The 15,260-nt window shown below is 43.4% G+C and overlaps 1 protein-coding gene across 2 annotated transcripts in view; it reads left to right on the forward strand.

Annotated features, from left to right (window-relative positions):
• Positions 1–15,260, forward strand: part of PLCB1 (phospholipase C, beta 1 (phosphoinositide-specific)) — a 920,819-nt gene that overhangs the window by 763,996 nt on the left and 141,563 nt on the right. For both annotated transcript variants that reach the window (XM_006894240.1, XM_006894239.1), the window contains exon 24: positions 12,875–13,007. In XM_006894240.1, coding sequence (XP_006894302.1) covers positions 12,875–13,007 — 133 coding nt within the window. The remainder of the gene's footprint in view (positions 1–12,874; positions 13,008–15,260) is intronic.

Below are 15,260 nucleotides of genomic sequence, written 5' to 3' on the forward strand. Positions count from 1 at the left end.
CCAAATAGATAAGAATATTTCTTTCCTCGCTTTGATTCTTTGAATGATTGACATTTCTTTCAGACCATGCACGAAGATTGTTATGGGTTTTGTGCTTAGAAATAAACATAAGAAATGTTGATTGTTGTAGTTAGAATTGCCTTTTTAAAAGACATACTTTAGTGTTGTGTGATAAGTTGTAAAGTAAGATCTCAGTCTGAATCATCACAAAGTCAACATTCAACATCACAACATTCCTAACGATTCTAAATACAAATATTTTAAAACATAGTAAAGGAAAAATGAAGCAAGTAAATAAACAAAAGACATCTTCAATAGTCTTGTAGGTATTTAGTGTTTTTGGTGTATGTTCTTCAAGTATATTTTCTATTTTGTATGTATATTCACAAGGAGTTCTGGTAGCATGGTGCATAGTGTGCTGTTGGTAACCTGTTAGTTCAAATCCACCAGCGGGAGAAAGAAGAAAACTCTCCTGGCATGAAGTTTTTCAGCCTTGGAAACCCAATAAAGTGTCTTCATGGTTTGGAATTAAGCAGATGACAGTGAATTTGAATGTGTCTCTATATATGTACATATAAATGGATAGAGACAGATACATTTATTTAAAAATGTAAATGTTTCATATCTGCTAGTAAGTGAATATGGTTATAGATTTAACTAGCGAACTACGTGGCCACCTCTCCTACTTCTGATGTGACAGAGCTGTTCCAGGGATGGTTTAGAATGGAGGTTTAGCTGTGAGTCAGTTCCAACTTGACACTAATGAGTTTGACCGTTTGTTGAGGGTAGTACAATAGTTAAGCAGAAGATAGTTAAATTAGCCAGAAGTTTGGTGCTTCAAACTCTCCTAGAGGTGACTCAGAGGAAGCCTGATTTACTTCCAGAAGATTCCAGTCGCTGAAACCCTTCCACAGTGCAGGTCGGCTAGCTATACCTGGGATGCCATGATTTGGAATCAACATGATGGCAGCTTACTCTGATGAAACTTCAGTAACATTGTTTATTTTCTATTTTAAACTTTTTCTTCAATTTTATTTTAAATTTTTTTCATAAATTTTAAACTTTTGCTTTAATATTTTCTTGTCAAGTGAAAAAAGTATCAATATATCCATTATTATATGATAATCATGTGATTATCTCTTACTATATTATATGATAATATTATTATCAAAAGGCAACATTTGCAGCTGCCTTGTTTTAGCATTAGAGAACAAGAGAAAAAGTGTGATAATATTATTACCAAAAGGCAACATTTGCAGCTGCCTTGTTTTAGCATTAGAGAACAAGAGAAAAAGTGAACAGTGGTAAATGTACTGAGTGCTGTTGTTTTCTGGGCATGATTTTGAACCCTTTGCATATATCAACCAATATAATCCTTGTTAAGTTAACGGACTTAAAGAAGAAATCAGAGAGAATGAGAGAAAGCTTAATGCAGCTTTATTAAAGTGGGAGAATAGGGGAGTGCCTGGGTGAGGTTCCTCACTCTGAATGCAGAATGGGGAAGTCACACTGGGAACTTAGTGGGGAGGGTTTTTATAACAGAGTCTTTAGGGAAGGAGGGGAGGTACATCTTGCTATGATTTATGGTGGGTTGCCTGTTAGCTCAGCCAGGCAGCCAAGGCGTTTGCTCTTCTAATCAGCAGCAGGCAAGGTCATCAGGGTTTGAAAAATGAATTCTTCATTCTTCCCCTTGGCCCCCTTGTCCAGACTTAACAATCTTAAAAGCCCTGTGTCTTAATTACTGCTATTGTTCTCACTTAATAGATGAGTAGAGCGAGGCACTAAAAAGTTGAATTCTGTACCTAGGACCTTAGGGTTGGTGAGGAACAAGGTTGAGAGTGAAGCCCAGGGAATTTGAGTCCAGAAATCATATCCTACACCAGTGATTCTGGAAATGTAATCCAGAGCTTCAAACCAGTTCATTCCAGTTTGGTCCCAGGCTGATGAGTTGTTGCATTTTCCTCCCAGAATCGGGCAGTTCTTAGGTTATGAACGTCACAACCTCTACTTGCCCTTTCGTGGTGAAGTGTTGGGACCAACTTCCTACTCATGATAAATTTGTCATCATTTGTTGCATCTGCACCTTGTCAGTCTTTGAAAAGGTCTTTTTTCCCCCCACTAGACACACACACAACACACCTCACTACGATGGCGTCGGTTCTGACTGACTGCAGCCTTCTATGGGGTTTCTGAGGCAGTAAATCTTAGGGAAAGGAGGCTGCCATCTTTCTCCTTGGGAGACACAAGTCACTTCCAACAGCCTTTCGGTCAGCATTGCAACTCACTAGAGACTATCAAGCAAGGCCAGGTAAAACCCATGTACATCTGGTCTGACTTCTCTCCAAATTCTTAAAGACACTAGGATCCCAGAGAATGCTGTATCCTGTGTCTAAATGATGCTTTGTTTTTATAAGAATCACTCTGGGGTGAGAGTGTGGGGTGTTAGTATGTAGATTCTGATTCGATACCCTGAGGTGGAAATGCAGATTCTTGTCTGGAGGTCAACCCAGAATGAACCAGTTCAAAGCCCCAGTTTGATCTGTAGACTTAAACATCAGTACAAAAATGCTGATCCTAATTCAGTACCTGTGGAGTGCAGCTGAGATATGCATTTCCAACAAGTCTCAGGGAGAGGGATGTGCTGGACCATGGAGCACAATGGGAGTGGAAGGGTCCGCACCACAGCACATGGCACTACTCTACAAGGAAACTGTTGTTGTTGTTGTTGTTGTTGTGTGCCGTCAAGTCACCTGCGACTCACAGCGACCCTATGTACAACAGCCCTAAACCCTGCTCTATCCTGTGCCAATCTCACTGTCTCCAACACACCTCATAGAGGTACTTCCTCTCCTGCACTGTCCCTCCACCCTCCCAAGCATGACGTCCCTCTCCAAGGACTGGTCCTTCCTTACAACATGTCCGAAGTATGTCAGATGAAGCTTCAGGATCCTTGCCTCTAAGGCAATCCTTGCCTCTCTAGCATGAACCTATTCATTTTCTTAGCAGTATATTCAATACTTTTCTCCAGCACCACAGTTCAAAGGTGTCAATTCATCTTCTATCATCCCTAGTCACTGTCCAGCTCTCTGACGCATAGCAAGTTATTGCAAAGACCATGGCCTGTATAAGGTGCACCTCAGTCTCCAGAGTGATGTCATTGCTCATCAGTACTTTGGAGAGGTCTCTAACAACTGTAGTCCTTGAGTAACCATTAGAGCTTTGAGTGAAGAAGAATTGACAACTAGGTTTTTCAAGTTGAATGTGCATACTGTGGAATCTTGTGAAAAGCCAGCCCCACATTTACTAAGTATGGAGCAGGATATGGTAACATCTTTTTTGATAGCATTTGTAACATCTTTACACATAATGCTGATGATTCTGGTCTAGGAACCATATACTGAGTGCAAGGCTTTAGCAGATAGGAGAATCAGCTAGAAGGCTTACAAACATACAGCTGTGTGGATTTCATCTTCAGAGGATCTGGGGTGGACCACTAATTTGCATTTCTAACCAGCACCCAATGATGCGGATGGTGCAGAGATCACACTTTGAAAACCATTGCTTTGGACTCCTACACTCATTTCTCTCCCCCTGTGACTTTCCCTGGATGCAATCCATTCATTCCATCTGCTGCACAAAGTCAGCTTAATCACAGAGGCCTGGGATGGGCTCCAGGAGAAGCTCTCTTCTCTGGAAATTGCCTGGAATCTGTTCCTTGAGTGATTCACCCAGGCCTTTGCCAAACAATTTGGCTTCATTAATTTGATAGACAGGTTTCCACAGGATGAATCTAAAGAGTGGTTGGTCTGCTTCTCCTTTAAGGAAGGAATCTGCTACTTCTGTCTAACTGCAGAGGATTGGTCACTCCTGACTTCTCTGGAGACATTATTTCTTTTTATTTTCTCATAAATTAAAGCAGGTAGTAGCACTTGTACAATGTATGCATCATTGACTAGAAATGGCATATATGTGTCCTTTTGTCTTCTAATTTTTAATCTGTTTCTAAATATTAAAAAAAAACACACCAAAAAAACCTGAACATATTTGTCAAGTTAATTCTGACAGAGCAGAACTGCTGCGCAGAGTCCCCAAGGTCCCGGGATGTAATCCTTAGAGTTACTGTGCTGACCTGGCTTAAAGGCCAAGCCTCTGTGGTTCTAATTCTAACTCCTCAGGAGAGAAAAATGGACATTCTCCTCTCGAGCCTCAGAAACCCATTGGAGGGCCAGCTGTGATTCAGTTCTGGCTAGACAGCAATGAGAGCCCTTTGTGTATTGGTTTTGCTTTTAAAGAAATATCTTTTTTTGTTATTGTTGTGATTTTACATAAGTTGACAGAAAGGTTGGGTTTTCATTCATTCGCATTCATTCATAGATATAGATTTCCTCCTTCCCCTCCTCTCTCCTCCTCCAGTTCCCTTTATAATGCACCTCTTCTTCCAGATTGTTAATTGTCATGCATATAATGCTTAAGCCTCCATTCCTTTCAGGCAGCCCTTCCCCTCATCTGCTCCAGTGCAGTGTTCATTATTCATCCACTCTTGTCCTGTTCGCCAGTGTCATTACTACTTTAGAACAGTGGTGTCAGTGGTGGCAGGCAGTATTTATCCTTTTGTGCCTAGGAAGGGAGCATATTGCCATGTCTTTCTCCCACCAAGTGACTGGTGGATTCAAACCACTGACCTTTGGGTGTCTAACCACTGCACAGCCAGGACTTCTCTTTCTAAATAACATGCTGCAGCATTTATGATGAGTTATATGCTGAGGCTCTCGCTGCAGGCAATCAGAGGAGTAGTGTCTTCATTCTTCTCATTCATTGATCCATTTATTCATCAAGAATTCTTTTTTTACGGTAGAATAGGATTTGGTTAGTTCTTTAGATTCAGTGAAGAAGTCTACTCCTTCCCCATTGACTATCCAATATCCAAGAGGTTAAAAGATTATCTACTATTGGACTGTTTTGTGCATTAATAAACCTCTGACACTAATGAATGCCAAGGTCTCTGACAAGGGCCTTGACCGCACACCTCATGTGCTCTTGGAAAGGAAGCTCACCTTGCTAAGGTTTTACCTCCCAGGACAGACTTCTCAGCCTCAAATGTGCTGATGGAGCAGAGAAGGAACTAGAATGGGAACAGGAAACTGCCTCCCAAGGACCTAGGCCAAGGTGGCAGCAGCCAGTGTTTAGAAGGTGGATGACCCTCCGGGCCAGGAAGCAGGACCCCAGGGTCTGACCCCATAGACCTGCAGACCTCCACATCGGCTGAGGAGACCCTGTGCAGCCCCTTGTGCTTCCCCAAAGCCTCCTCCTAGGTTGGGGACGGGGGTCAGCTGATTAACAGCCAGTCCTAGCCAAAGTTTAAGGTCAAAGGCAGAGGCCTGATTACTATGGGCTCAGAGGCCACTGCAGATTATCAATTTTCATAGAGACATGAGGGAGGAGGGGTGCAAGGTAGCTCAGAGAGAGCCTGGAGATGCTCAGGTGAGGGGAGATGGGGGTGACTAATAGGATAGCATGTACACTCTATCCACTGTCTTTAGCCAAGGAACCCCCTGCCCCCAACAAAGACTTTACCAAAGGTCATTGAGGGATGACCTGGAGCCAGCCATCCTACGACAACAGTGCGGACAGGATAGGGAGGGAACCCTAGGGTGAGGCGGGCAGTGGTGCTGGGTCAACCCTGGTTCTGAAGGAGTGAGCGTCCCTCCTCCGTGACGGCACGAGTACCTCAGGACAGCCAGCTCTCCTGAGACGAGGTGGGGGAGAAGGAGGCAGCCTGGCACGTGACCTCAGCCAGGACCCAGAAGGACGTTCACAGTGCAGGTGAGGGGCTGAGTGATCATGACCGTGCTCTTCATGTAACACAGCCTGGTCTTTGGAACCTAACCACGTTGCTAGGTGGAGAGGGGGTGTGACAGCGTGTTTACTGAGAAGGCCCAACATAAAATTAGGTGTGGATTTATTGGTTTTACTTGATGAGTTATTTTGCACCACAATGGTGTGTCCTTCACTGTGCTGAGCGTAAGCTGTATGATGAACAGTTTCAGATGCTCCTGCAGTATTTGAAGGAGCCCTTCTGGTATAGTATGTAATATATACATACTAAGAGGAGGGTCAGGAGTTCAAATCCCAGCTGCTTCAGAGAAGATTTACAGCCTCTGAAACCCAGCGCGGGCATAAACATGAGTTAAAACCCACAACAGCGGTGGCTGACAGGACTTGAGGAGCCCTGGTGGTGCAGTGGTTAAACATCAAGCTGTTGACCAAAAGGATGACGGCAATTCAAATCTTCCAATTGCTCCGCAGAAAAAAAATGTGTGGCAGTCTGTTTCCATAAAGAGTTACAGCCTTGGAAACTGTGATATGAGTCCGCCATGCTAAAATGTCATTGTTGTTATGTGCCGTCGAGTCAACTGCAACTCATAGTGACCCTATGAACAACAGCTCTGAAGCCTGCCCTGTCCAGAGTCAGTCTCACTGACTCCGATACACCTACCCCCTGTTGCACCAGTTACTATAGCAATCCATCTCTTCCAGGCTTTTCTTCTCTTGTGCTGTCCCTCCACCCTCCCAAACATGATGTTTTCTCCAAGGATCAGTCCCTTCTGGCCATGTGCCCAAAGTATGTGAGACAGAGCTTCAAAATCCTGGCCTTCAAGGAGAAACTTAGTTTCACCTAAGACAGATCTATTTGTTTTCTTGGAAGTCCATGGTATGTTCAAGACTCTTATCCAGCATCATAACTCAAAGGCATCAATTCTTCTTCTTTCTTCCTTAGTCATTGTCCAGCTCTCTGATACATAACAAGTAATTGCAAAGACCATGGACTGGATCAGGCGCACCTTAGTCTCTAGATGGACACCGTTGCTTCTCAGTACTCAAAGCAGAGAAGAGGCCTCATCAACTGAGTGGCAGTGGGTTAATGTTCAAGTACAGGACCTACAGCCACTGAGTTGAGTGCAGCTCATAGTGATCTTGTGAACAGATTTAAGCCCTGGCCTATCCTGTGCCATCCTCATCATCTCTGACATTCTCCTGCCCACTACTGCAATCAGTGTCCATCAGTCATGTTGAGGGTCTTCCTATCTTTTGCTGACATCTACCTTTCCAAAAATTATATTCTTCTCCAAGGAATAGCTTCATCTAACAACATCCCGAAGTCTTCACTGCCAAGGAGCACTCTGGCTGCAGTTTTTCCTAGACATACATGATTGGTTTTTTGGCAGTCCGTGAAATATTCAGTACTGTATTCCAACACCACAGTACAAAGGCATCGATTCTTCTTCTGTCATTCTTATTCTTTGTCCAGCTCTCAGATGCATCGCAAGTGATTGGAAAGAATTAAGCACACTTAGTCCTTAAACTGGCATCATTGCTCCTCGATAATTTGGAGAGGTCCCTAACTGCAAACTTTCCCATACAATACATCTCCTAATGTCCTCACTGCTGGTACTGACAGTGTACATGAATGAAACACAATACTTGTGAATTAATTTATGCAAACCAATAAAAAATTAAAATCAAAATCAGTCACTAAATGATGTTTGGAAGGAAATATCTTGCAATGCTTCCAGTTGGCCACTAGAGGGCAAGAACTAAGTTACGTTGAGGTTCATTCCACACATTTGTCCCAGGCCAGCTAAGTAAAACTAGTGCAGGTGAAGTACTAGCTTCTATCTGTTCCTTCTTTTCATAAAATTTGTTTAATAATTTACTAAGACTCTTCCAGTTGGATCAAGGGAACATGACTTGTCTAATTCTGTGTTGCTATAGTAATTTCTAGTAATATGTGAAAGTATTCCAGGTTTATTTTACTGGAAATCTTGAAAAATAATGTGAGAGCACATATTTTTCCCATGTTATACAGACAAATGGACAATGAAATGACCACCTCTTTATTGCTAATGAGGTTCATATGCCTTTCAAAAAACTTATTCTGGCTTTATCTGCCGACAGTCTCTGTGACAAAACTCTTGGGAAAGCCAAAGGCAGCAAGCTGACAATCAAATTTGTCCTTAGACTACTAATAAGGGAGCAGATGCTGGATATCTCTAATTTCACATGGTTCTTTAACTTCAAGAGGGTGAAATAAGCCAAATACATGCATTAAGAAAAAAAAAAGAATGTCAAAACAATGGGGAGAAATTAATATCTCCAGCATGATCACTCTGATTTAAGTGAAGTTATTGCCCTATGAGAGATGCTTTCATTTTTCAGCTCTTTTATCCAACTTCTTTAGCAATTTAACCTTTCTTATATGAGTGTCTTTTTATTATAACATGTGAGAATTAGCAGTCAGTTCTTATACCTCTGTATCTTGGGAGCAAATGAAATTACTAAAGTGGCTCCTTAAATTGCTCTCATGCCACGAGTTAAGAGTGAAGGTAACCAGTAGGAGGGACCTGACCTTGAACTCTAACACATGTTCAGTTAACAGATCTGTTCTTGTCTTTATGGACATAGCACGTTGTGTGGCATTTAGCACACAAAGTGCCTCTGACCTCTGTGGAGCTGAGAGCACTGTCCACCCCGAACAGTTTGCACTCTGGCTGCCGTGCACAGAGCTGGCTGGTGCGTCATGAGCCGCAGCTACTTCTTTTATAAATCTCCACTAAGTGAATTTTGTCAATTAACGTTTTTCTTTACAGCCACAAACTCACTGGCTCCAACTCCCAGAACCCACCCTCGGGGTTTCTGAGGCTGTAAATGGCAGAGAGAAGAATTTGCCCAGCTTTCTCCAGTGATGCTAATGTGGCCCCCCATTTCCAGAGACCCCTTTTCCCTTCAGCATCCCAGAATCCCAGGCAAACTCTGCTCCTCTGAGCAGATGGAGCACGGGGGGCAATTGTGCGTCAAGGTGGTTTGAAAACAGGTTTTGTCAGGCCAGCTAGTCTTTTGCCAAGGGAGACTTCCAAGTAAAAGTCTGTCTTCCTGCATGTCTTGAAGCCTGGCTAGGCTCAGCTGAGCATCACCCTTTATAGGAGCTGCTTCTCCACCTCTGCCCGTAGCCTCATTTGACCCTGTCCCACGTCTCTCATTTCCACTGTCTGTGATGTCCAGTGCTAATAGCACCCCCTGGATGTCCCTCTCCCCCTGCAATCAGACCCCCCTGTGTGAATGGCGCCCCCTGGGTGGCTCCTGTGTGAATGACGCCCCCTGGGTGGCTCCTGTGTGAGTGGTGCCCCTGGGTGGCTCCTCTGAGAACAGCGCCCCTTGGAAGGTTCCTTAGTGAATGGCGCCCATAGGTGGTTTCTCTGTGAATGGTGCCCCCTGGGTGACTCCTGTGTGAGTGGCGCCCCCTGGATGGTTCCTTAGTGAATGGCACCCCCTGGGTGGCTCCTGTGTGAATGGCGCCCCCTGGATGGCTCCTGTGTGAATGGCGCCCCCTGAGTGATTCCTCTGTGAATGGCGCCCCCTGGATGGCTCCTGTGTGAATGGCCCTCCCTGGATGGCTCCTGTGTGAATGGTGCCCCCTGAGTGATTCCTCTGTGAATGGCACCCCCTGGATGGCTCCTGTGTGAATGGTGCCCCCCTGGGTGGCTCCTGTGTGAATGGCACCCCCTTGAGTCATTTCTTTGCTGCCCTTCCTACTTGAAAACATATGTGCCCCTCCCCTCCCAGGCTAAACATTTCTCCAGAGCCCCAACCCTTGCCTACAATCAGTCCCATTGGAACTATAAATTTCTGACTGTGTTAACTCAACATGTATTTGCTTTTCTTTCTTAATCTTTTCGTGTTTATTGTCATTATGTCAGTCTCAGGAGAATAGGGGCTTTGTTTTCCATGGCCTTTGTAAGTACAGATTTAGTTCCTTCTTTGAGGTTGACCTAATTGACACTTGAAATTGGTTTTACAGAAAGTGTATACTCAGAGGGAATGTCTTTAAATATGATGCAAGGTGAAAATAAGTTTCCTGGGTTTACTTTGAGTCGGCCTCTAATATGATGCCCGTGAAAACTAATGCTAGTTGCCAGAGAAAAGCCACACATTCTTAGCTTTTTAGAGGCTGGATTTTCCATCATCTCAGCTCCTTTCTGCATGAAAATCCTCTGCCTTCTGCTGAGGGTTCATTTCACTCAGTTGTCACAGTGAAAAGACTGATTCACCCCACACAATGTCACAGAAACTCTTCTAGACAATCAATGTAATTGTTTCACTGTCATCTTTCTATAAATTATGTAGACACACAACACCTGCTGTTTATTTTCAAGTGACAAAATGTCACAATACTGGGCTCTGGATATCTTCAGATTATTCCCTAAGGTTTTTTAATTTGCTTGTTTGTTTGTTTGTTTACTGTACTCCAAAATAAACCATTAGGATAGCCAGTTATTTTCAGCAAAGTCTGCCTGAAATGGCAGTTCTTAGCAAAATTTAAAAAAATATAAGAGTTGCAAAGCTCTAGGAGCATTCAAAGGCACCACTAACAGAATATATAAACATCTAAACACTAATGTGGAATAGGGAGCTCTTGTGGCCTAGTGGTAAGATATTGCGCTGCGATCTCAAAAGCACACAGTTTGAATCTGATAGCTGCTCTGCAGGAGAAGGATATGCATTAACTGCCTCTGAAAACCTGTTGGAGGATCAGCTGTGAGTCAATTCTGACTCAATAGCAAACAACAACAGCAACAAGGTTGAAGTAGGAAGTTTGTAGGGAGCTGGGCTGCTATCCCCAAGGTCACATTTTTCTGGTGGTTTAAATCCACCAACAACTTCTCGAAAGGAAAATGGGCAATGTCCTCCCATGCAGTTTAAAGCCTTGAGATCCCTATGAAGGGTTAGCTGTGAGTTGGTTCAGGCTTGACCACAATGAATTTGAGTTTTGAGTTGGTATATATTTTTATGTATCAAGACAAGGAAACTGAAACACACAAAAAAGCAATGATGCTTTTTAGTTTATTACTTCATATGCTTTACTGGTTTCCTTCACTCCATACACACGCATACATTCACGTTAGGTTTGACCATGCAATTAACTTTGGACAAATAAAAGAGTAGCAAACTTGGCCCAAGCAACTTACCCAATTTTACACCAGTGAGTATAAGTCCTAGTGGTGTGATGGTTAAGTACCCAGCTGGTAGCCAAAGCATTGGTAGTTCAAACCCACCAATCACTTTGCAGGAGAAAAGACTGGACCACATGTTACCATAAGCATTACAAACTGGAAAATCCCACGAGAACTTTCTGCTGTGCTCCATAGCATCACTAAGAGTAAGACTCACCTCAGTGATACAGAATGGCAGTGAATACTAGGGCTGTAATGTGGAGCCAGGAGAGTCTACCTCCAGAAACTGCTCTTAGCAGCTATATCAATTAGCTATTGCTACATCACCATGAACCCCCAAACTTGGTTTACATACATCTTCAAGCACATGAATTTTTTTTCTGAGTCATTTAGTCAGCTTGGCAGTGTGATGAACATTCTCAGCCCATTTGGGCCGGACATCTTCATCTGCTTGTATCCATCTGGAGGTTCACTGGTCCAGGGCAGCACTGGCTAGAGCAGTTCAGGCCTTCTCCACATGATATCTCATCCTCCAAGACTTTGGCAGGGGGGTCAGAGAAAGAAAGGAGAAATGCCGTCGCTTGCTGTCCCTTCCTCTGGGTTTCGAGGATCAAGTATGCTACTCTTTTACTTGACCAAAGACCATCACATGGTCCAGTGAATGTGAGAGGCCACTACTGAAGGACTTGATATAAGAAATTAAAAAGCTCATAACTAACCCTCCATTGAGTTTCTGAGATTGTAAATAGCATGAGGAGAGATTGTCCATCTTCCTCCAGATGAGCCAGTGATGAACCATCAGAGAGGCCCCACTTTTACATTATCCGCCTGCTCCCCTGTGGACCCACCGGAGCCCACTCCATGGACACAGGGCACAGGAAGGCATAAAAACCAGGCCCTTTAGCCAAGGTTCCTTTTCCTAATCCTGATGTGGAATAGATCATTTGGGAAGGCTGGACCGTATGAGGAGAAATGTGCCATATGGATTGGAGGAAGCCTCATTAACAACCTGCGTGATGCAGATGAAACAACCTTAACGATTTTACTTGCTGAAGCTGGGGAGGGCCTGAAGCATTTGCTGCAGAGGGTCAGGACTGTAGTCTGCAATGTGGACTGAAACTCAATATCAAGAAAATGAAGATTCTCACTGCTGTGGCAATTGGCAGCATCATGATAGATGGAGAAAGGATGGAGATGTTAACAATTTCAGCTTGCTCTGTTCCACAGTCAACACTCTTTGAACCAGCAGTCGGGAAATCAAAGGATGAGTTCCATTAGGAAAGTCTCATGTCAGGGACCTCTCTAAAGTGCTAAAGAGCAGTGATGTCACTCTAGGGATTAAGGTGTACCTGATCCAGACCATGGTTTTTGCAATTACTTGCTTTGCATCAGAGAGCCAATGGTCAGAGATGACAAAAGAAGAATTGATGCCTTTGAGTGTGATGCTGGAGAAGAGTATTAAACATATCATGGGTTGCCAAGAGAACTAACAGGTCTGTCCTGGAGAAGGTTGGAAAGGTGGAGGGACAGCTCAGGAAAGGAAGACCCTGGATGAGACGGATTGACGCAATAACTGGGGTAATGGGGGTAAGTGTGTCAGAGACAGTGAGATTGGCTCAAGATAGAACAGAGTTCAGAGCTATTGTGCATAGGGTTTCTGTGAGTAGTGATTGACTAGACAGCACATAACAAAAACAATTATGATGTGTTATCATGCTGCCTTTATCCACTCTCTGCCAATTTTCCATTTGACGTTTCAACCTCGAAATGAGCTATAAAATACTACAAAACATAGCCTGTTGATTTAGGAAGGAGGTCAGAGAAGAATCTGAGAAGTAGAGAATTAAAAATGTCTGTCATTTTAGGCTGAACCTGGAGAAACCCCTTCTGAGGCCCCGAGTGAAGCCAGGACGACTCCAGCTGAAAACGGAGTGAATCACACCACATCACTGACACCCAGACCACCCTCCCAGGCTCCCCACAGCCAGCCGGCTCCAGGTAAGCAGTGTGGAGAGAGACATGTCCAACCTGGCTAGACACATCTAGAGTTTGTGCCTTTTGTTGTTTTTTTTTTCCTTTTTTGGAGATGGAAGCATGATGGTGAGGAATTGCATCAAGTGAAAAAAGATGTGTAGACCTAAAAGATCCTCCATTCACGTGGAATGAGTGAATGAATGCAAGCTCTGAGAAACGCACCCATGCTCACCTGTCTCTGGGAATAACACGTGAAGCCAGTCAGACACTCCCCTGGGTTCCCCACATCCTTATTTAATAATAGCCTGTGATCCATCACGGGCAGGGCGCATAGAGAGTCGTTTGAGCATGTGTACACATCATTGTTTGGGAAACAACTTGCCTCGCCTTCTGTCCCTTAATTGGGGTAAAGTCCTGCCAGGAATCCCTTTCCCTCCCTCTCTCCAGCTCCTTTTTTAACAATATTGAACATCTACAATATGCTAGGCACTCTGCTCAGCCCTTGCTGTGGATTATTTCAGTTTAAGTTGTTGCGTGATTCTGTTGAGTTGCAACAGGATAAAGCATTACCTGGCCCGGTGCCATCTTTATGATTTATATCAAATACCAGAATGGTTTCCCAATGTGGACAGTGTTTGGTGCAGCTGTTGTTGTACACCCGTTGCTGTAGGTGTTGTGTTGTTTCACAGACAGTACCCTATGGTCTTGTTGACCTCTGTGAAACATATTGTTCTTTTCTGGTGTTTGATCTTTCCTGATTATGTGTCCAAAAGGAGCAAACTGAAGTCTTGCCTTTCTTCCAAGGAGCAGTGGGATTTAAAACTGCTTGCAACAAGCCATGTAGGGGACACAGAAAGATTTCCTGAGCATATTCACATAACTCATGTGCTTAGTTTACTAGTCAAAGGCTTGGGAATCATTTCTGGATAAAGTAGTCAAGTCGCATGACCTGATTCTCAACAATAATGTTCAGCACCATTGTTAACAAGTACTGAGGAAGTCTTAAAAGCTTGGGAGCAGCCGTGTAAGGTATAATTGTTAGTTTCTGATCATATGGAGCAAGAAAGAAAAAAGGGAATCAAAGGCTTAAAGAAGTAAATTGTTGTTTAGTGTAATCCAGTCAAGTAAGACTCATAGCAACCCAATGAACAAAAGACCTGAGCCCTGCCCTATCCTGTGCCGTCCTCACCATGTCTGACCCACCACTGCTGCAGTCATTGTGCCAACCCATCTCACTGAGGGTCTTTCTTTATTTCATTGATCCTCCCGCTTTCCAAGTATGATGTCCCTCTCCAAGTAATAACCTCTCTTAGCAACATGCAATTAACAGCCCACATGAACCTCTTCTCACCTGAGACCAGCAGAGTTAGACGCCCTGCTACCACCAGTGACCTTTTTAGCCATGGATACACTAGGAGTCCCTGGGTAAAATGGAAATAAAATATATTACAGAATCAAATTCCTTAAAAAAAATTAAAATAAGACTAGACATACTGTACCAACAGATACGACAGTAACCCCTAAAACCATCTCTACAATGCTCTTGGATATGGAGTTGATGATATTTCTGCAGGCCACTTTTCATCCAAATGTTCTTGTTGTTGTTGTTGCTGTTGTTGATTACCACCGAGTTGAGGTTGACTCATAGAGACTCTATTAACAGAAGGCCTAATGCCTATCCATAGCTATCATTGTTTTCTTCAAGTTCATAGTGGTTTACAAAGTGGATGCCACTCCTGCTTCCCAACCTGTTTTACAACTGGGAGCTCCACCAAACACTGTCCACAATGGGAAACCATTATGCTATTTGATATCCTCATGGCACAAGGTTTAGCATCATAGCAAACCCAGGGTCACCTCATATAGCACATTGACAAAGAGTGATGTGCGAAGTGGAAGAGTATTCCTCTAGATATAACAGCACTAGTCTCATTTAGCAGTGGTTAAGTTTCATCTAAATAGTAGATTATTTTATCACCCATGAAAAATGAAGAAGGTAGATCAGTGGGAAGAAAACAAACAGTGGAAACAATGGCAACGTTGATACATTGTAAAATTGAAACCAGTGGTGTGCAGTTCGTATTAAAACTGTTAACTCACTACCATTGAGTTGATTCCACCTGTAGTGGTAAAGGGCTTCCAAATGGAATCATTACCCTCTTCTTGATTGATAGCATAGCGCATAATGTATTGTGTAACCAGACCATCCTAAAAATTCACTGAAAGAGAATCTGATTTACTGTGTAAACTTCACCTAGAATTTGTACAAAATGCCCT

This window comes from Elephantulus edwardii, unplaced genomic scaffold (assembly GCF_000299155.1).
Source record: "Elephantulus edwardii isolate Elephantulus edwardi_28Jun2011 unplaced genomic scaffold, EleEdw1.0 scaffold00138, whole genome shotgun sequence".
NCBI classification, from domain to species: Eukaryota; Metazoa; Chordata; class Mammalia; order Macroscelidea; family Macroscelididae; genus Elephantulus; species Elephantulus edwardii.